This window comes from Ostrea edulis, chromosome 2 (genome assembly GCF_947568905.1).
Source record: "Ostrea edulis chromosome 2, xbOstEdul1.1, whole genome shotgun sequence".
NCBI lineage: Eukaryota > Metazoa > Mollusca > Bivalvia > Ostreida > Ostreidae > Ostrea > Ostrea edulis.
The window spans coordinates 34,259,969-34,283,291 of record NC_079165.1 but is presented as its reverse complement, the minus strand read 5'-3'; the positions used below and the strand labels follow the sequence as shown (position 1 = coordinate 34,283,291).

The 23,323-nt window shown below is 33.5% G+C and overlaps 2 protein-coding genes across 2 annotated transcripts; one reads left to right on the top strand and one right to left on the bottom strand.

The window, feature by feature from the left end:
- On the bottom strand, window positions 1-18,941 carry LOC125681681 (RNA-binding protein RO60-like). The gene is made up of 9 exons (XM_048921869.2): window positions 18,802-18,941; window positions 17,523-18,046; window positions 9,469-9,686; window positions 8,958-9,109; window positions 7,005-7,131; window positions 5,318-5,584; window positions 4,923-4,982; window positions 3,516-3,685; window positions 1-2,234 (listed from the first exon to the last, which is right to left on the bottom strand). Exons 2-9 carry the CDS (start codon window positions 18,031-18,033, stop codon window positions 2,102-2,104), a joined length of 1,638 nt encoding a protein of 545 aa, XP_048777826.2. The 5' UTR covers window positions 18,034-18,046; window positions 18,802-18,941; the 3' UTR covers window positions 1-2,101.
- Window positions 18,872-22,179, top strand: LOC125681686 (V-type proton ATPase subunit G-like). The gene is made up of 3 exons (XM_048921874.2): window positions 18,872-19,085; window positions 20,938-21,038; window positions 21,254-22,179. The coding sequence occupies exons 1-3, from the start codon at window positions 19,004-19,006 to the stop codon at window positions 21,419-21,421; spliced, it is 351 nt and encodes a 116-aa protein (XP_048777831.2). The 5' UTR covers window positions 18,872-19,003; the 3' UTR covers window positions 21,422-22,179.
- The last annotated feature ends 1,144 nt before the right edge of the window (window positions 22,180-23,323 follow it).

Here is a 23,323-nt window from a genome sequence, read left to right as displayed (position 1 = left end):
TGCTTATGCATTGACTTCGAAGCTTTATTGAAAAAGAAAAAGAAAACCATATTCATAAATTAATTCAACAAAATAACTTTGGAAAAACAGACAGTATGCAAAAAATCATTGAACATTGAAAGACAAAATTGCGAGGTGTACAAAATTAAACTTCAAGGGGTAGACAACAATTCGATCACCATATGTAAATATCACACCGAGAATAATCCTTGCAGAAGGTTCTCTGCTTTCAATATTTTGATATTAAAGTATTACATTTCATATTCACATGTATGGGTTTTCAGTGATTTATTTTTTCTTGTAGAATATGCAGGATTTCGACGACTTTTGAGATTTTTAATATATATGTATTGTACATGTATAAATCACATGATGTACATATTAAATAAATTAAATTAGTTCTGAAATATTCATTATTGTATAAAAATATAAAATGAGGTAAATAACGGCTTCACACAAACCTTTGAAATTCTAATTGCATGATTATAAAATCTACTCATCTACCAAATTATTACAACAGACTTGTTAATAAGATTACACGGAAACTGCACCAGTTATACCGTAATTCTAAATGTATACATACATATAAACATAATTAAAAGTTTTTTATTCATAATGCTTAAAATTAACAGAGTAATTACACCTCATACTGAAGTATAAAACTACAAAATAACTCCGATATAATTAATAGAAATGACAATTACATATCCACGTATTTTGAAATTGTCAGATACTTTTACTTTTTAGTGAAAAAGATAATAATTATTGTACATGTAGTCTACTTCTAAACATCAAATACTTGAAAAAATCAATTCACACAATTTTCTGTTCTCTCTTTTTGGGGGGGGGGGGGGGGGGGGGCATATTTGAATTTTACAATACGCAAATTTTAATTCCTTGTCCAGTATCTGCGATATAATGCTATTTAAATGTATCACTCTGGACAAATTTACTCCAGTTTTAAATTCAGGTGATAAAATTTTTTTGTACATTAAATCTATAGACAGAAATTCTTTCTTTTTGCAATATATGTACATGATCTGGGTTTCAATCAAAGGCACATAATTGGTTCAAATTACAATACCAATATTTTGGTCAATCGTGTTGATTCAAAAGCAGAGATTTCATAAAAGCTCATTGAACCAGTAATATATAATGTACAAATCACTGAATGAAAACTAAGATCTTTACAAATAGAGCATTACAAATATCAACAATCGCTGGGTTTGTCGCAAACATCAAAAGTCCACATTCCACTCTGACTAGAATTTTATACCTTTGTTATGTATTGAAGTCAATTAGTCTTCTTATCCTACTTATTGTTGCTTGGGATTGTACATTGCAGTTTATAAAATGCAAAGTATGTTTCACAGATAATTGGGGAAACTATGCATCACAAAAGGTTCAACAAACTCCACCCTGATTCAACATTGACTACAATCAGAATTTAATGTCAGCTGGTTTCCGTATCTTTTTATTGCCGCAGACCCATTTATATTCCTATTGAAAAATTCTCAACTTGTGCAAATAGTTATCTAACACATCAGTTCTACGTGCTAAGACACAAAGACTAAGCTTGGTCATCTGAACAATGGTCTTAAAAATAAGTGTTAACAGTAACATGAAAGCTGGCAAGAACTAGCGCTTACAATGGACTGGGAAGGTTAAAAGCCACAACATCCTCTTGAAAAGTAAGGATAGAATTTATGTTCAGTATTGCACCAAAAACAAAATCTCATCTAGCAAACATGAAATGACAGTCTTCACTGAAGACATCGTAGACATGCATGTATGTCAAATCTAGACAGAATGAAGACTTGATCAATTTACTAGTATTTCACAGAAAAACCATTACATGTCTCAAGATATTTCATCTTCTGGGTTCTGTAATGAAATCTGATACAAGAAACACAAATATAAAAATCTTCTCTTTCCCTTATCCTTCTTCATTTCGATAAACCACAAGCCATTATAATTTCTTCTAAAAAAAAAAACCTATTCCACAAAACAATCTACCATGGAAGGCAAACAACACCTCTAGAATCTGAGAGAAGCACGTTCACTTATGCCAAGGTTTTCGTCACGAGTTATCGATGAACTTTTAGTACTCTTCTGACACAAACGCTTGGATTACTCTGGGAACTTTAGCATCAAATCCTGATACATCCAGCATGTTTTGGTCTTCCAGGTTGGCAAACTTCATGTTTGAATTTGTTAAACCAATAGTTACTAGCCTGTAGAAATAAGAAAAATATAACTTTATGTTGACAGATATATGTCTCAGACAGCAGTATTAAATTGTTGTTCTATACAAGGACATAGGATACACCCCCCCCCCCCCAAAAAAAAAGAAAGAAAAAACAACACACACGAGCATCTAATCTTGAAGATTTGATGGCCTGAACGAATTGCACAGATCGATTGATGGACAGACACACAAAGTAATTTCAAATTTCATTTATGATGATTTAAAATCACCAGTAAACTAGATATTGTTTTTATGAAAAACAAATGTCTCCCCAGCTCCCCAAATTGGAAGTGCTCCAAATGAAACCTCCTCCCCCTTAATGTACTGCATGGTATGGAGGAGAAAGCATGAGAAGGAACATAGACATTATGAAGTTCGATAAGCCACATAGGAGAAGTGTTCACAAACTATTTTACATCCTCCACCCCTCAGATCCACTATAACTTTAAGGACAACAATTGGATTCTCCTGTCCCTGCAATATGCACATCTGCAAATGGCATTGAAGTATTGTACAAAATTTCAAGTCAATCGGATAAGTCATATAGGAGGAGAAGTATTCATAAGCTATTTTAACATCCCCCACCCCTCTGAGATCCATTTAACTTTTAGGAAAATAATTGGATCCTCTTGTCCTGACAATATGCACATTTACAAATGGCAATGAAGCATTGTACAAAGTTTCAAATCTATCTGATAAGCCATATATGAGGAGAAGTGTTCACAAAATATTTTACATCCTCCACCCCTCTTAGATCCACTATAACTTTTAGGAAAATAATTGGATCCTCCTGTCCCACCAATATGCACATCTACAAATGGCAATGAAGCATTGTACAAAGTTTCAAGTCTATCTGATAAGCAATATTGGAGGAGAAGCCTTCACCAGATTTAGTGACAGACAGACGGATGGTCAGAAAGTACAAAACCAATATGTTTCCCCTGAGAGAGGGGAGACTTAATTTTCCAATTCATATCCATACACTGGCAATGTTTGAAATGTACTTATAAATTATACAATATCATACTTTGTATTTATAAATTATACAATATCATACTTTGTATTTATAAATAATACAATATCATACTTTGTGTTTATAAATTATACAATATCATACTTTGTATTTATAAATTATACAATATCATACTTTGTGTTTATAAATTATACAATATCATACTTTGTGTTTATAAATTATACAATATCAAACTTTGTATTTATAAATTATACAATATCATACTTTGTGTTTATAAATTATACAATATCATACTTTGTGTTTGGTAGATTCCTGTCCTTTCTATAGAGTGCTATGGCTTCCCCTAAATTTTTGGAGCCAGTGCTTTTGTTGGCATCAGTGACCAGAATGAAGACATCAACATCTTTCTTCTGATCTGTGGCCCACTGGATTGGGGCAACCAAGTCACATGGATCTGGGGGCATCTAATATAAAGAAGACAACTTTGCAGGAGATTTTCTTCAATAAAATTCTGTCAAAAATGTTCACCTCAAGCTCGTCTCATACAGCACTTTGCAGATTTGGGGAACAAAATCACTCACTACCAATTAAATTAACTTCAAATGATATTGTTACCTGATATCATAAAATAAATACAACAGTATATTTTTGTATGTTTTAACAAGAGTACCGCCAACGGTACATGATACACCCGTGAAAAGGTAATATAGGGTGTTTTTCTTACACCATGATTTGTAGAAATTAGCTTTAGGTAGTATCAGCAATCATCAGGGTGTGACATACTTTCTTTGTATTGTAAAAACAGACAATTCATGTACTCTCAATGTAATATTTCCACTTGGCATAAGGTGTATATGTACCATGTGTACCAAGTTTGGTGGTTCTAGTCCCAACGGTTTGGTCTGTATCCTGCTAATATGACCTTGACCCTGAGAAACAGTAGGCATCCTCCACTTGGCATAAGGTGTATGTGTTCCAAGTTTGACGGTCCTAGCCCCAATGGTTCAGTCTGTATCCTGTCTACAAGATCTTCCTACGAAGTGATACTACAACATTCACCTTTGACCTCTAACCTTGAAAAACAATAGGTATCTTCCTCTCACCATGGTGATTAAATGTTCCAAGTTGTAAAATCCTGGAGCTTATGGTTTGGTCTGTACCCTGCCCACAAGATTTCCTACTAAATGATACTATGACCATGACCTTTGACCTTCAAAAACCAAACGGTGTCCTCCACTTGGCATGTCCAGTATTTGTACCAAGTTTGACAGTCCTAGCCTCAAGAGTTTGGTCTGTATTCTTCCTAAAAGGTTTACATATCAACTGATACTACTACCTCGGTCTTTGACCTCTGACCTTGAAAAATAATAGGCATCTACTTCTCATCATGATGATCAAATGTACCAAGTTGTAATATTCTCAAGCTTACGGTTTGGTCCATATCCTGCCTACAAGGTTTTCCAACCAAGTGATGCTACGACCTTGACCTTTGATCTCTGACCTTGAAAAACAATAGGCATCTTCCTCTCATCATGGTGATCATATGTACCAAGTTGTCAAATCCTGGAGCTTACTGTTCGGTCTGTATCCTGCCAACAAGGTCCAGACAGACAGACGGATGTATACCATACCATAATATGTCCCGTCTTCGACAGGCGTATAAAAAGAAATTCAAAGAGGTCGACCATGCTACAAACCTACCCCTAGAAAAATGTCAGCTTCCTCTCCATCATCTTCCTCAAGTTTGGGTTGATCCTCCTCCTAAACATGTCAAGAATGTAAAGTGAACATTTTCATCAAAATTTGTATTGGTACTTCAAAAATGTAGCAAAGTGTTGATAACCCCGAAGAATATACAAAATGTAACATGAACTCCACTATATTGTAAACCACTTTATTCGCAATGAGTGAGACGGATGAGCATCACATAAACCTTCATTCATAAACAAAATAAAATGGCTGCTTTGCAATGTGAAGATTTTTCAAGAAAGTAATGTTCACCAATATCATAAACATTTCTCACATGAGAATAAATATTGCTTTACATTAGTATCTCTTTTCAATCATAAATTTTTACAGAAATATGAAAAACATGCCTTCTTTTCATCCGCTTTCTTTACTTGCTCCTCCACCTCATTATTTACGTCTGTGAGTTTGGTTTCATTGGTAACCATAAGCGGGGTGACAGTGTCAGTAAAAAAGACAACGTCTGTTTTCTCCTCACCCCTCTTTATCACCATGGCAACACCAGCAGCTGCAGCCGTCGTGGAGAGCACCATTGTGCCTCGCACCGTGGATTTGTTTCTGTTAACGCCAACACGAATACCAACAACATAACGTTTATTTGTGGACTTCACGTTGTTCTGTAATATGAAGAAATCTAACGGTAAAATCAAAAAAGGGATACTGTAAACGTACTTTTTTCCATGGGTTCATAAGTCCGCAGAATCACAATTTCTGTTTATTCCGCGGGTAGAAAATTGGGCGGATTTCTTAGATTGCCACTTAATGTCTTTCATTTACTTTAAGTACGCTGGGATAAATTTCCGCGGAAAATTTGTGACCACGTACATAGCGTAAATTAATACCGCGTGGAAAAAAGTACTTCTACAGTATCCAATACACATGTACACCAGCATGATACTATGTACATTGTACTGGGAAATCACTTATTTTTATGGGGTCAAATTTTCATGGTCTCAGAAGAAATTGTGTTGGTGGAGTCTTAACCTATTGGATAAAGAGATATTCAACTTCTCCTTTTTATTGAAAATTTGAATTCTTGGATACAGTATGTCCTTTCACACACACACAATAAAAATTAGACCCCCATGCAAAGCAGAGGTTTTACAATTAACAAAACTTTATACACAATATGAGTACTAGAAGAAGTAAAGGACTAAATTGACTAACAGTATAATTTGAACCCAATTCTGACAGTATTTTAAAACTACATATCAAATAACAAGTTTTTCTGCAAAACATTTTCTTTAATTGGGTTGGTTATCTAATAACACTAAACAGGTATAATTCTAGCCATGAATCCTTCACTTATTATCAAATTGATTGTTCTCACTAACATGTCTTGTGAACTTATAAACATCATATTCTTTCAATAGGCCAAAAGTAATTACTCTTTTTAAAGCATTTTGGCTTCAGAAAGTGTGAGTATAATGTACTGAACTTTATATTTTGTTGCAAACATGTAAAAATAGTTCATACACAGCATCCAATATTTCTATAAAGCACAAATTGACATTCAGATGGAAAACAATTGTATTAGTATATTGGGGACAAGAATTTCATTTTTGGTTTCTAACCATCTCAGCATGAAAATTCAAACTAAAACTAATTGAAGAATATTTGAATTTTAAGCCTGAAAATGTTTCTGTCACACTTAGTCCTTTTAAAATTTCCCACAGAATTTATCTTATTCATGTACACTACACCTATCTGATTGAATAAGATGTTTGATCCGCTCACATACTATTGTGAGTATACAAGCAGATTTAACTAATCTTAATTAGAGTATGTGAGTGGATCTAACATTTGATTTTGATTATAGTATGTGGGTGGATCTAATTTTGATTAACATTGCAAGCAGATCTAACATCTGATTTTAATTAGAATGGCTACTCCATCCATCATGAGCATCAAACATATCAGGTATCTGCATGAATTCAACATCTTGGATATATAATACATGCAGATACATAACATCAGTGTACCTTGAGATAGCCATTAGCATCATTCAGAATAAACAAACACAAGATCTACATGTACCTTCATTGTGTAGTCCAGGGCAAAGTCCAGGGCATTAATCACTTTTTCATTCTGTTGCCAAGCAGTTCCCTTTTTTCTGCCCTCTTTGTAATAGTTAGAGGCAATAATCAACTCAAATGGCTGGACACTGGAATGGAATGACACAATATGAAATGGGCTACGTGAACATGTAGAACTTCCCAAACAATTCCAGACTGCTCATCTTTAGAACAGGTTCGATATTACTATAATTCAACTATTGTTACTCAAGTTTGAGAGAGAAGTCGCTCCTTTTTCATAATTGTGAAAGACCTATTTATACAAGATAAAGCACGAAAAGAATCAATAATATCAATTCTGAAATTCTCATTCATTTTTGACCCAATGTTGGAGAAATTAAACGTTATATTCACCTCAAAGCCACATGTAGATGAATATAATATCTCAGCCAATCAGAAAGCTCGGAATTATTGGATCATATAATAAAACATTCTATGTTATGTTACACTGTTTGTAAATCATTTTGGTCTTTGTTTTGACATTCCTGTTAAGGATAAATTCTTCTAATAAATATTGGATGCTTTGAGATATTTCAATTTATCCGCAACAACTATAGAATGTATAAATTCTTTTGACACACAGAAAAGTGGATGTCACACTTCAAGGTCATTTCAAGGTCACATTTTTAAAAAAAATCAAAGATCCTAGAAATTCCATTACAGCAAACGTATATGATTGTATACTTGTGATTCATTACAAATTTTGTCTTCATTTTCAGCATAATCAGTATGTATTAACATATTTCTGTCTGTTTGCATAGCAGAATTTATAAACACTGGTAAGTTCAATATCATATAGGGTATGATTTTGAATTTTTCCACATTGATCATTTTTAACTTTTATGATTTCTGGTATACTTTTACTCTTTAGATTTTATGGAAGTTTTCTTAAAATAACACTAGTGCAATAAGATACACAATGACGTAAAATAAACAAGGGATTATCATACTGGATCATATAAGAATGGAAAGTGATTTTCTCCATTTTTTCCTTAAGAGTGAAGTATTTTTAAAAAATGACCCCTTGAGGGGTAGCAAGTTCCAGATCTCATATAAATTTACTATACCCTGCTACTTTGTCAGTAACAACTTATTTCCATAGTTTTGAAAATCTTTTCCTACTTTGATTTTGTTCTACTAGAGAAAAATGCAGTACTTTCAATTTTTTCAAATGTGGGAATAAAGTGATATTTTAATACGCAGTTGTTCCATCGAATATATAATCCATGTTACAATTCTAAAAGGAAAGAATAATAAGGTTCCATGACTCACATGGTTCATAACTGAATAAAATACAGTCAAACCTCGTTATCTCGAGCTCAATGGGACCGAGAAAAAACTTCAAGATATCCGATGATTTGAGTTATCGAGGGTAAGATACTTAAAGAATAAGCGGTTAGGACCTCCGAATCACTTCGACATATCCATGGTATTTGAGATATTGGTGTTTAAGATATCGAAATTCAACTGTACATGCATATATCTTCTTTGTCGGAATGATGAAATGTATCCATTCATTATTAATTTTGATATCAAATCATATGATGTAGTGAAACAGAAATATGGCTTTGTGAGCAGGATTTATTTCAATTTAAATACAAACGATATTACAATTTCTTTTTATGTAATTTCGCAAGAAGCATCATTCGCAAAATAAAAATACAAGCTTTTATTTCTATATTGCTAATATACATGTGAAAACTCCTGACCACTCGCAAATTCATGTTCTCGCGATTGACGTCAATTCGTGATATTAAGTACTTGCGTAAAATAAGGAATCTACAGAGTATTAATGGTTAATATCGACAACAGATATAGGTCAAATTTTGATTATACTAAACAGTTGACTTATTCTATTAGGTGAAAGGTGAGCAAGCAAAGCTGTATATGTTTAACTGATGACAGAGAGACCTACTTTTGTTCTTTCAGCAAAGATTCATTGCGAAGTTTGTCTATGACAGTCTGACTTCCCTCACAAGACCCCTCCAGATATCCTATAGTAGCCAGCAGTCCTATGTTGTCCAGCATTTCCTGTATTGTCATTTCTTTCAGCAAAGCTGTCCATATCTACAAATACATGAGAAATGATGACAAATTCAATTATTTGGTTCGCTAATATATATCACTGAACATTTGACAACAGATGGGTGAAGAGTTTAGACTCCCGATTTTTGGCTTGATTCCAGTGGGTACATTAAAGAAATAGATAATCTGTTATATTTTAGTAATATCAAAGCCTAAAAACTTCATTACGAGAAAATAAAATAAAAACTGGTAAAATTATGCAAACATTTCAAACAGAAAGGTTTTGTAAATATTAACATAAATCATCATATATATATACCCTTTGATAATAACAATTACATTGTACACAACTTGTGATGTAATACAGACTACTCGACAGACATGTTTAGTATAGTCCCCACCTCCTTCTCTTTGAGTAACACAGTGCGTAGGTGGTCCTTTTTAAGGTGGTGTAGTGCCACAAGTTTAGTGACCTGCTGCACATCATCACTATGTTTGGCAGTGTGAACAGCAGTGAAAAATTCCAAGAGCTTCCGAATGCTTTCCTTCTCCGACTTCCCAAATGATTTCTTGGTTTCAGTCAGGCCAAGGACTTGATACTTGAAGAGGAGGTCCATTTCTGTGTAATATCAATTCACAGTAACTGTTGATGTCGACTCCAAAATATCTTAATGCAATCTATATCTTAATTGATATCATACTTGGTCTACCTACAGACCACAGGTAATACACTCACCCAGTAATCAATCTGGATTCTTTGTGTTTCTCACAATTTTAATTAACTTATAGTGCACTGGAATTTTAATATATAATCAATTACATGGATCTATTAGGTAGTCCATGACATGTTGTATTATCTATTAAAATTCCAAAGTTGTATGCCTTAAACTCTTAAGGCATCTTGAGGGAGAAAGAAGTTTAATATAGTAGCTTGTTTTCCTGCTGACTGCCACTTTCAGCTTTTACTTTACAAATCAACTGAAAGCCTTTCTGCCGAAGTCATTAGTGAACAATTACTCAATTTCTAATTTCCAGTTGTAAATTATATAATAGTGTTTTTGATGTATCAAGGTGTTCATCAAAGAAAAATCTCAGAAGCTGTGGGCGATTCTTTATTTTAAGAACAAGGGTGGCTTCATAGGGAAAATGCACCATGACTATGTGTTGCATAGTTGATGTCTGTGTTAAGCTTTTAAATGAAATCCTTTCATAAATTCAGTTGACTTACCAACGCCTTTGAATTGTTTATAATCTATTTTTCTACCTGTGTATGTTTCTAATGAACATACACATCGGAAGCTGCGACTGAGACTAATGTTACGCTCAGCTTTTAATTTTCTGGTTCCAAATGCAATAAAACTGATCTGCATGAGCTCATCTTTGAGTTCAGTCTCAGATTTCATTGCACACTAGTATTTTCTTTTGAATATATATCTAATTTCAGACTGAGTCACTGGGATAAATAAAAGTTGAAGAAGTATTCTGCAAGTATTGCATAACAATACAATATGACATGTCCCCTACCGGCTCCTAGTCATGTGCTTTATGTAATAATCTGTGTAAACAATCTTACGTCAACAGCTAATGTATAATCATAAAAAAGAAGAGGAAAAAAACCTTATTTCAAAATTCATTCAATAATTATAGGTTATAGACTTTGTATGGGAAAATATGACGACCGAGTTTTTTGGCGCGTAGACGGACGAGCTTGCGAGGTCCGTCCGCGACAAAAAACGAGGTCGTCATATTTCCCATATAAAGTCTATAACCTTTTTATTATATACTTTCAATTTCATTTAGAAACTAACAATAATTAATTTTTTACAATTTCTTTATTGGTTTAACTGAGTAAAAGATGAAAAACACAAAAAATTTGAAAATTAATGACGTAGTAATTTGCTTGTGTATTGATTGTGACGTAATGTTTGCGGACCAAAATGTTTCCGGGCATATCTCGTGTGATATATGCCCGCAAACTTTTAAAGAAAAAAGAAGATTAGAAATTGAAAGTATATAATAATGTATATATATATATATATATGAAACTCACATAATACTGAAAGATACTAAAAGAATTAAAGATGTTCAGTCAACCATGAAACAGTCTTATTTTTTTGTTAGAATAAGTCAACTCTGACCAAGATGACAAAAGTGAAATTTGGTTTGTATCTACTCATTAGATTATCAAATTCAAGTTTCCTAAGACAAAGCATAGTGGAGTAGTCCAAAAAACTGCATTCAGCACAAAGTCCCTTAAATCTCATAATCTCGACTGTGAAAATACTTGCACTTGATCTGCATACATACACTTATAGCAAATCACATACTAAATTTCAGCTTTCTATATCAAAGCATGGTGATGACAAAATCAAATTGTGATTGACAGATAGACGGACGGACAGACTGGAAACTAGTAGTCCCCTTTCAGGTGTATAAGCAAACTTGGTGGATTAAAGCACAAGATTGGCAATCAATACACTGTATTAGGTAGACTTCATCAAATTCACTGTATTAGGTAGACTTCATCAAATTCATTGTATTAGGTAGACTTCATCAAATTCACTGTATTAGGTAGACTTCATCAAATTCATTGTATTAGGTAGACTTCATCAAATTCACTGTATTAGGTTGACTTCATCAAATTCATTGTATTAGGTAGACTTCATCAAATACACTGTATTAGGTAGACTTCATCAAATTCACTGTATTAGGTAGACTTCATCAAATTCATTGTATTAGGTAGACTTCATCAAATTCACTGTATTAGGTAGACTTCATCAAATTCATTGTATTAGGTAGACTTCATCAAATACACTGTATTAGGTAGACTTCATCAAGTTCACTGTATTAGGTAGACTTCATCAAATTCACTGTATTAGGTAGACTTCATCAAATTCACTGTACATGTATTAGGTAGACTTCATCAAATTCATTGTATTAGGTAGACTTCATCAAATACACTGTATTAGGTAGACTTCATCAAATACACTGTATTAGGTAGACTTCATCAAATACACTGTATTAGGTAGACTTCATCAAATACACTGTATTAGGTAGACTTCATCAAATACACTGTATTAGGTAGACTTCATCAAATTCACTGTATTAGGTAGACTTCATCAAATACACTGTATTAGGTAGACTTCATCAAATTTACTGTATTAGGTAGACTTCATCAAATTCACTGTATTAGGTAGACTTCATCAAATTCACTGTATTAGGTAGACTTCATCAAATACACTGTATTAGGTAGACTTCATCAAATACACTGTATTAGGTAGACTTCATCAAATTCACTGTATTAGGTAGACTTCATCAAATACACTGTACAGATATAGGACCACAAACAAGCATGCACATGCATCCTACCCACCCACCCACATACATTTCTATATACCTTTCATCCATTATAGGTTTTTATACTTCTGTAACAGGAAGGGAGAAAATGCAATGGATCAGACCGGGATTCAAACCCGGGCCCCCTGAATCTCTAGAAACGTGCTCTACCAACTGAGCTATCTGGTCACCAGCGATTGAACCCGGCTGACCGCTACATTCCTCCCTCCTTAAATGTCTTCACATCTTGAAGACATCAACCCAGGATCGTAATCCCCTAGCAGGCATTTTCACCTGTCAGTTCACAGGGTGGTCAACGGCACCAAATGTAACAGGAAGGGAAAAAATGCAATGGACCAGACCAGGATTTGAACCTGGGCCCCCTGAATCTCTAGTCAGGTGCTCTACCAACTGAGCTAACTGGCCACCGGTGATCGGACCTGGCTGACTGCCACACCTCCTAATGAAGCTTATACATAATAAAACTATAACAGTGTTGTTTGCCAACTTTGGGGAAAATATCATTTTCCTACATTAAAATGTGTTGAAGTGCAGTGAAATGCCAATTTTTGAACTTGCAGTCAGTAACAACCTTTAAATTGAATCCACAGTCATCCATCAACATGTACATGTATTTAATTATTTTAACCTTCCTGATTTAGACATGAAACATTCAGAACAACTGGGTCCTGCATGCACATGTGTAGATATACTTGCATACTGTATTTACTAAATTCTTATTCTGATATTGATTACAATTTTATATGTTTTCACTTAACATCATCCACTGTCTTTGAAATTGGCACTGTCCTTTGATGTGTGAAGCAGTTTGGTTATTTATTATTGTATATTTCATAATGTTAATTCTAAATTTTGTCTGAAATCAGTATTACATATTTAAAGTTAATGTTTACAGTGCAGAGATGTGAACTCCAACAGTAGTAGTACCTCTGAATGATTGTTATTTATTTATATTAATTATTATAATTAATTACTAGTTAAACTGTACACCCCCCCAGGGCCTTAATTGGTGAGTAAACATATAATAATGTATACACAACACTACACTTCTCCAATAGAATAATGTAATTTTAACAAAGATTAAATCTGCTAAAATACAAACAGCACGACCTAAGGTGTGTACATAAGAATTCACTTTTAAATCAATCTCCTCTCCTCTGACGTGCAAAATCATCTTAATGCATGAATTAAATTATGTTTGTGATTCATATTCAGGATCATAAGTTTCAAATGTACAGACAAAAAGTACCAGAACAGTTAAAATCTTTACAATATTTTTCAATCAAAATAACATTGTTGGGGGTTTTTTTCTCTCAAAATATCCATTTGGAGTCATTTTTTATCCAATTTATGACAAATTTAATTAAACAAATAAACTTACAATTCTCTGAAGATCGATTCTTCCAGTATTTTTTTTTTTCAATAACTTGGATCCTGATGAACAACTGCCTGAGTTTATAAAACATCAGATAAAAATACCTGGTTCTAAACTCTAAAAGACAGAGAGAAATTGATCAACAAATAATATTGCTTGCTTTCAAATCATCAAATCTCTTCAATGGTTTGGTAAAGGGCTATTTCAAAATTATACATAATAAACTAAAAAGGGAATTTCTTAGTTTAATATCGTAAGAAGTATATGAAAATTGGATAAAGTTTACGAACACTTAATTTGAAGGGAAAAAAATGTTGATTTGAATGAAAAACTAGTGTGAAATCTCAGCTGACTTTTCTGCTATGTTTGTCCGTTGTCTGTATGTCTGCCAGTCATCCTCTGATGACCCCCGAGATATCAACTTCACCACTTCTTTTGCACAACCCTTGTTCTGACTTATGAAGAGCAGCCACAGACAGGTCACATGACAGTACATGTATGTTATAGCAATTCCTGCTCTCTATGTTCTCTTTGTTCACACTACAGAGACATCAGAAACAAGTGCAATTGGTTCATATGCCATCATTTCTCTTGGCATTTGGGTGTTCCCTTCATAAATATGAAATGTTCATCTTTCAAGTGCTCCTGACATTTCATGTTCCAACTTTCATTTCTTAGACAAAATTCAACTCCTGTCTTTAACCTATTGCCAGTTGTAAGTGCTGCAGGGTCTGAAGCTTTTGGACATGTGTATGCAATTTCGCAATGATAACCCAGAGAGATAATTTGATTGTTGTGAGAATAAGGGAAGTATTTCAAGAATGCTAGCTTCCCTGCTGTTGTGCAACAGATGTGCTTCCATGTTGCTGCCATCAGCAGGTTTACAGCCTTAGTCACAACAAGAGATTACATTGATCTAAAGCCTATTCCTCTGCAAGAGGCCCACATGGTGATAAGAACTAATTAACATTTTTACCACAAGATAATTAACTGTTTGTTGAATGACAAATTAGAGAGTACTACCAGTGAGCAATATATTCCAAATTATGGACCCCAAAAAGGACATGCAAAGGTACAAGTTCAAAAATGACATAAAATAAGAGAAATTAAAATTAGCTGTTTTGAATCCGCTACCGCTTCTCTATATATGAGAGCGGATCTAACATCTAATTCTTATTAGACTGGAAATTCCTAAATAATAGTTAAATCATGATAAAATGATGATCAATGCCTGATCATTCATACCTAATCATATAAATAATGAATACTACAAATAAATGAAGATAACAACATCAGTAGCATACAGTCAATTATCAAAACTGTATCAAAATGTAAATTTGCCTATTTAATAAGTTCTATAATTTTATGACAGGATATTTTACTCTGAATGTTTAAACTAAATATTCATTCAATTGGATATCTACTGATTTGTCTTCATTTATCATTGGCCGTGTGATTTTTTTTCTTTATCATGTTTATTTGATTTAAGTTGGTAAAATTTTTGTTTAACTTAACCAACGTCATGAAAGAACACACATCTCTCAACCTTAAACATGTCTACTGGACAATCAACAAGGAAATGAGATTCGAATTTCATTTTACATCATTTTCTTGCATTTAAGGTGCGAGAAACAGACATGTACCACGTGACACAACCCATTGTTTTGACCTGATACATAACTTTGAACCATTGAACCTCCCCTTCATTTAGATAGCTACTGTATTTAAAAATGGATCAAAAATTATCACAAGAAGGCCATATTTAAGAAATTTTTGATTTGCTGTAATGCGACTCCTCATTGTAGCAGGGAGTATAGGTAAGAAAAAAAAATTTCATGGGGGTCCAACTCAAAATCACACATTAAAGCATCATTTCATTTTTTGTAATCTGTCAGAAAAGCATTTAACTATGCATTGAAATTCATTAAGTTGATGATCAATACCAAAGCGACTGATTCCATAACAACTTTGAATACCCTGTCTTGAACAACTGGTGTTAAGATATATATATATATAAATTTATCAAAAGCAAAATTTTTAGTAGAACTGATTTGCATGAGTCATTCCCGTTACAACAAATCAACAATTTTTTTTTTAGGATAGCCTAATGATTTTGGAATGTTAAGAGGTCAAACTTCATGTGAAATACACGACATAAACCTCTTTGGTACTCTTTTCATTTTCAGACTGTCAACTGTGCCTCGATCAATCATATTCATATACTGGTAAACATTGCTCACAAACAAGAATCTGGTACCTTAAATAGCATCATATACTATTGTGTGATATTTTCACTTTAACAAAATTTTCAATAATAATAAATGTTTATTGGGTTATTTGTATTAAGGGGGAGGGGGGGGGTGTTAGGGTTATAAAAACAATGGTTGCATATCGGGTATTTGCTGAATGTGCAGAATTTACCCTAGTATTCCACCGCATTTATATCATCTGCAATAATATATCTATATTTTTGTAATATTTAATGGTTTCTTCTTACAAATTAGGTCTCTAGGCGCATTTATAGAGAAATAAAATATTTTGAAACAACATAAGTTTACTATACTGACAAAACCATGGGAAATATAAATGTATGAATATTATGTATATGAATTTACTTAAAAGTTTTGATGTGCTAGTGATAAACTTATGATGTATTAATGTTTCATTGTTTGAAATCAAAAAACTTTTCTATTAATACAAATTACTCCATGCTTTATTTATTTTCACACCCTGTAATTAAGACAAGCTTTTGACCGCAGTTACAGTATGTAACTGTATTGTTTTCATGTTCATAATGGGAATTATCACTGTGAATTTTAGTGTCACCAAGTACTTCAGTATGGCTTGAATCAACAAGGTATTTACACACATGCACTTGCTCTGCAACTAAATGCATCATCATTGTTATTAGCATATGTGGCTGTCTAGCCTTCAACATAAACATGAAAAGAATTGCAGTTTCAGAACCTGGAGTTTAAATTGTGTTGTGCTCTCTTTAAATAAACCCGTTCTCAATGAACATAAACCACCACAAGTCTCTCTGCGGTAGATTCTCTACCTAAGTAAATAGAATGAATTTCAAGGAATTTCAATAATTATACACCATTAAAATATACATAATACACAGGAATTTAATTCAATTAGTGCTAACTGTACTGTAAAGTTGGCTGGTTAAGCTCATTGATTGTTGAATCATGGTCCAAAATAATTTTATATATTTAATTATTGCAGCTCCTCACTTTGGATAATGAGCTGCCATTTCTTGCATTCTACACAGGTCAATTAGTACCTATTGTGGGAATTCTGGCTGTGTGCTTTGCTGTATATCTGTTTGTCTGTTAATGTCTGTCTGTATTGATCATGTGATGGTGTGATAAAATTAATACAATACACTGCTAGGATGTACATTTCAGTAAGATTCATGAAGACCTAAAACTGCTAATAAAAACTGCATAAAAATTTCACCCACCTAACCCTGCAACTACCTTCATAAAAGTGACATGTAATCATGGAAACAGTGCATGGTAAACAGCCACATCTTTTTTAACAAAAGAGTAAGTTTGCAAAATTCTGTAGCTATCTAAGCTATATATATAGTAAATGATAATAATGTGTATATATATCTAAAACTAAAGGAGATTGCAAAAATTAATTTCCATTGAACAAGGGTTTTTTCTTCTATTTTAATAGAGTATAAAAGTACTTACAGTAAAATATACTAACCATCTGTCTTGGGCTTTAAATGTCCCATCCTTAGAACATCCCTATGTGACCATCCTAAAAAACTCACTTCTTTACTGGCATTGTGGGCTAATTGATATATGTCTTGATTGTGATACCAATTGCTTATAAATCTCTTGAAATATCTTCCCCAGCTCTTTGTTGTGGACAGCTTATTATGAAATTTAAGCAATTGGAACAAATCACAGGAAGTTTTACATATTTTATCACATATCATTTCTGCTTGTTTCTTAGTATTTTTGTCTGTGGATTTACAGCAGAGTGCAAATGCAAACAACAATGGCTCTCTGTCTATTATGGCTGTTGATGAACTACATTTTTCCATCTGAGATAAAACCTCCTTGCCATGTCCATCTGCCAACAGTTGGGTGACACACAGTGCCCTTTCTCGACTAAATGTTTTGGAGACTACTTTGTATGCACCATCATCTCTGTATAGAACTAGCCATTGCTTCAGTTTTTCTAGACTTTCCTCTTCAAGTGAATTTGCCATTTTTGGCTACACCCTGTGAATAAAATAACTTTAAGAATTCAATGCAATATACATAAATCATCATTAGGTTGTTGGCATTTTCTCCCCAGTAAATGGTGGGTTGGGGGACTTATTTTGCTTGTCTGCATGTTTATACATAAATACCAGCACTCCTTATATAGTAAAAACTTGCTTGCAGAACGAAATTTGGTCTAAAATAAAAATTGCTGTCTACTGATCAAAACAACCCTAAATTACAACTCCTACCCTAGAATTTTTTTTAAACATATTGTTCAAGAGATTATTGAATAAACATGTATTGTTTTGGACTTGACAATTTTGCAATATTTTTTTTTCTGAAATTAAGATCAAGCATATATATATTTAAAAGTTGCATTGATAGTGAAAAATGAGCCCCTTGTGTTCAATATTTTAAATACCTGAAATTGTGATAAGAATGTTTCTTTGTGTACTCTTAGCCAAAATGAAGTTAAAGAAAAAAATCCAACCGACCTACTCTAAATATTTGGCCTTTCCTACACAACCTGCCAAACAAAACATTTTTTTAATTTGCATAACATACATCTACAAATGGATGAAGTTATATATTCTTTCTGCCATATGCCGCACATTCATGTTTCGAATTTATTGCATGAAAATACCACAGGCCATGTGTACACCCAGTATGCGTTTGTCTGCTGTTCGCTTCCATTTTATCAACACAGTAAATGCAATACAGTCTAACTTGTAAATACAGTGTAGCTATGTGTAAAAGAATGCATAAGTTACCTGTAGAAACTCTGGACTGTCAAAATAAATCCAGAGTAATCGAAACGGAATGAATGAAATTATTTGTGGAATTCTTTGTATGCCAGTTTCAACTTCCGATGTGTACTTCGTCATTAGTTTATGTGAACAGTGCGCTTAAAGCGCTCTTGTGACTCGGACTCATGGATATTGTCACATGATCTGACAGCACAGCCGAAGAAAAATGGCAAGTCAATCTACTGGGATACAACAACTTTTAAAGGCTGAGAAACAAGCTGCTGAGAAAGTTGCAGAGGCCAGAAAACGTAATTAAATGTTTTTCGTGTTTTAAAGATGTGGAGGGAATTTCATATGTTTTCTGTTCGGGTAGTTTGTAAAGCAGCATTCCTTGGTTGATGGGTTCATCTGTTATTCAACTTATTGACATAATTCGTGTAATGACCTATCTACCTTGAATAGTTGGGAATGTAGAAACGACTTTTAGCCCAGTTGCCTGTTATAATTGGATTTGAATCATGTTCACAGCATATACGAGTCATAATTTTAGCTAGCTGTCGAATATCAAATGGCTTGACAGCTTTTGGGTACTGATCGAGACTCCTCGTATTCTTACCTCCGCATTTATATTGTGACACATGTTGGGGGGGGGGGCAACTAGAGCTAATCACAGGTGTCGCTACTATTCCTACAGTTTACAACTTTATTTGTGGATTTGGATGACAATTCTACATTCTACAAGTTAATCTTGACTAATTAATACGATGCTGTCACTGTTTAAAACAGCCCTTACTCTGACAAATTAAGCATCACTGTGAGGTTGCCTCCTCACCATTTGATTTTTCTTTTCGCATGACAGCAGCACACAAAATTCTTATTGGGGTCAAAGTAGACATGTCAGATTATAGAACAGTCATCTGCGTCTCGGAAGCTAGATCCACAAAATATAAAGTTGTTAAAGTTAGGCAAAGTATCAACACCAGCTGGTGTCGCTGAATTACCACTTTTCAATATGGTCTCCACTCTGACTCTCCCCTGCACATGTCACAATATAAATGCAAGGATAAGATTCGGAGGAATCTTGGATTATTGACTCGGGTAGGAGGGGGGTTGGGGTCTAGTATCTTATATAGGTGTGATATCATCTGTGTGTGGTCATTGGGTGTCTAATCTTTTGAGTATTTCCTATTGTTGTCATAGACAACAGAACCATTAAGTTAAACTACATTACAACAGAACCATTAAGTTAAACTACATTACAATTCACAAAGCCGGGTGTAGACTTGCAAGAACATCCAATTAGATCCAGTAGTTCATGATCTATATTATGATGCTAAAACAAATATCGTAAACAATCTAATGTGACACATATTAACTTTCTGTTCACAACTGATATTAAAGTACCACTAACTGGTAACTCTGTTCATAACTGTCAGATGAGTACCACCTGCCAGTGGAAAGCTGAATTTGAATCTAGTTGTGGTGCTGATCTTTCTTCCTTCCCTTTGAATATTCAGTATTAAGATAGTTAATGGACCCAAATGTGTGAAACCACTGTTATCTAGTTTACAGAATTTAACACCTGAAAAGGATAAATAGATTAGATATTAACATACATGTAAAAATAAAAGTAGAAATCAATTTATTCTTTGAATTCTTCTCCATGTATGATAACATTTATTATTCCTCAACACAAATTTTTTTCTGTTTACTTTGTTTTTCTGAGAAAGTTACATGTCGTACATCCCCAAGTGTGATATAACTATTATTTCATCAACACTTAATTTTTTTCTGTTTATTTTGTTTTTTCATGAGAAAATTATTTGTCAGGCATCCAGTATGCTTATGGAGTCGCCTACCATTGGTGCATTCAATTTATTGGCAATAGATTTCTAGTTTTGTTTTTATTCATATTTGCTCTTTGGATTTGCAAGTACAAGTGATTAAAACAGTTTTGATAAACATTAATTTTGGTAACAGTTTAATATACATGTATGCTGGGTATATTGTAATTGTGATGCAAATAGCAATATACATGATAATAAGATGATTAATTTCAATTAGATAGGATAGATGAAAAGAACTTGAGGGTGAAAACAATGAAGTATAGATCATGAATAAAAGGAAAGTTTAGTTACATCATTTTGATATTTTGTTTAGGCAAAGCCAAACGTCTAAAGCAAGCTAAAGAAGAAGCTCAACAGGAAATAGAACAATACCGAGCACAAAGAGAGGCCCAGTACAAGAAATATGAACAATCGGTGAGTCATCAGTCATAATGCTTCTGGCACTAACCCCTTCATTGTTCTTTATGACCATATACCTATTTCACAGGTTTAAAGTCATATAGTGCTCAACCTGATTTTGCATACTGAGAGTGTATTCAAACAAGAGAAAGTATTTCATTAGCTGGAAAAGGAGCATCTATGCCTAGTAGAATATTGCCATTACATGTTGTATGCATTTTACTTGAAAGGTCCTTGGATCAAGAGGCGACATGGAAAGCAAGATCGAAGCTACCACTCGTGTAAAGTTAAAGGAACTGGAGGGCAACATGGTCAAGCACAAGGAGGAGGCCCTCAAGAGACTAATGGACATGGTTCTAGACATTAAACCAGAGCTACATGGAAACTGGAAAAAATAGGCATACTGCTTAACACATGAATGAGCAGAATTCTGCTGTGGTTTGATAATTATTTTATAGGCATTTGAAACTTGTAAGCATATTGAAGTGAGTTAATTGCTGATAAAAGTAAATATGTGTTGAAGGTATGTATCCATTAACACACATATATATTTATAGTATTTTGTTGTAGACTAGGAAAATTCAGCTCTGCTTAATAATTATAAAGCCACAGTGTAGAATCTTTGCTAATAGCAATCCATGTACACAATATGGGGTAGTCTTCATATGTATGACTGTGTCAGATCATTTGTTAAGTCTAGTGTCAATATTGTGCTGTAGATCAAGAAAGGTTGACTGATTATTGTATCCAACAGTTAATCTTTGCAGAGTTAATGTATTCAGAACTAGATTTCCAATTTGTTCCATTGTTAGGATGAATGAGAAATGTGTGTGGATTAGGATGTTGTAGAAAATGAAACTTGTATCTAGTCAACATAAGTAATCATACTGTGAGAATATAGTTTTTCAACTGCTAAACAGGAGCTTAAGTGAGCATTATTTAACACACAATTACGTTAAAACATTCCAATTTGAAATACATTTAATACTTTTGTTGTGATGATCACAAGATTTGTAAAGCAAACCTGTGCTTATACAGTCACCATCCCAAGTTATATCTCTGTTATATCTGAGAGCAAGATAATTTATTATGATTTTAAGGATGCCTTTATTATATTAAATAGCATTATGTCTGAAATAAATTGCATATACATATAGCTAATTTTGTTAATCATGATATTCATTTCATATGGAAGATGAAATACATCATCTCAGAGAGGAAATTTTATGGCAAACTGGCATATCCTTTAAGGGGAAAAAATTATTTATTTCTGAGTTATTTCCCCTTGTGGAGGTAGGATTTTACAATTGATTTGAATAAAGGAATGTTTTATTCCATGGTCTCCAGGACTCTGTCTGGTTCTGGGAAAGCTAAATGTGCAAAAATGCTCGTAGAAAATAGCAAGATGAACTGCATCGTGTACCGTATGAATAATCACAAAAAAAGGTCCATGGGCATTGATGGTCACATGAGTATTGCACATTTAAAAACTGATTTAAGGGACGAGATCAAAAGATTGATGTCGGATAAAAATCTAAATTCAAATAGTTAGGGGGAGTAAGGATGAAAATCTCCCATAAGTTTCTGTCATATGACATCAATTACACTTTAGTGGAAAAAGACAAGTGACTGTTAAAAATTATATAATATTACATTTTAATGAATATTGAAAAGTTTTAATGTACACTTTCATTTGTGAATAAACGGAAGAAAAGGTTAACAGGTGTTATTTATAATTGTATGTTTTTACTTGTTAATCAATTAGTTTCAACATTCATCATATTTAGTTTGAAAGGGGGATAGGAGGGTCTTAGTGAAAACTGAATTAAGTTTTTTCTCAGACATTGAACTTTTGATCTCACTCCTAAGACAGCATTTTTCCAACTCTGAAAATTGGAGGTACTTTGTAAAGAGGGCAATTATTCCCAATATGGCTTTCTCTGTAACAAAATAATGGCATAATGTTCGTGAATTTCTCAATGCTTAGTATTACTAAGCACTCAATATGCGAGTTTTAAAACGTTTGTCACTGAGATCACGGAAAAGCCAGAGTCTGGTATTTTTGGTGGTGTACTCTTCCGCTAAAGTGAGGTTCAAAATTTTGTAAACAGTAGTAAGATCCCTGCCAACAAAGTTCAAAGTCTCCATATTTTTCAATATTTCTGGCAACAGCACTCCACTTTTCAGTCTGCATCCTTTTAAAGAAGCAGGTACAGTTTCTACAGTCATCTTGCCCAGAAAATTGGATGATTTCAATAGGAGTCCCAAAATCTGCCATTCCAAAAGAGAATATATAAGAA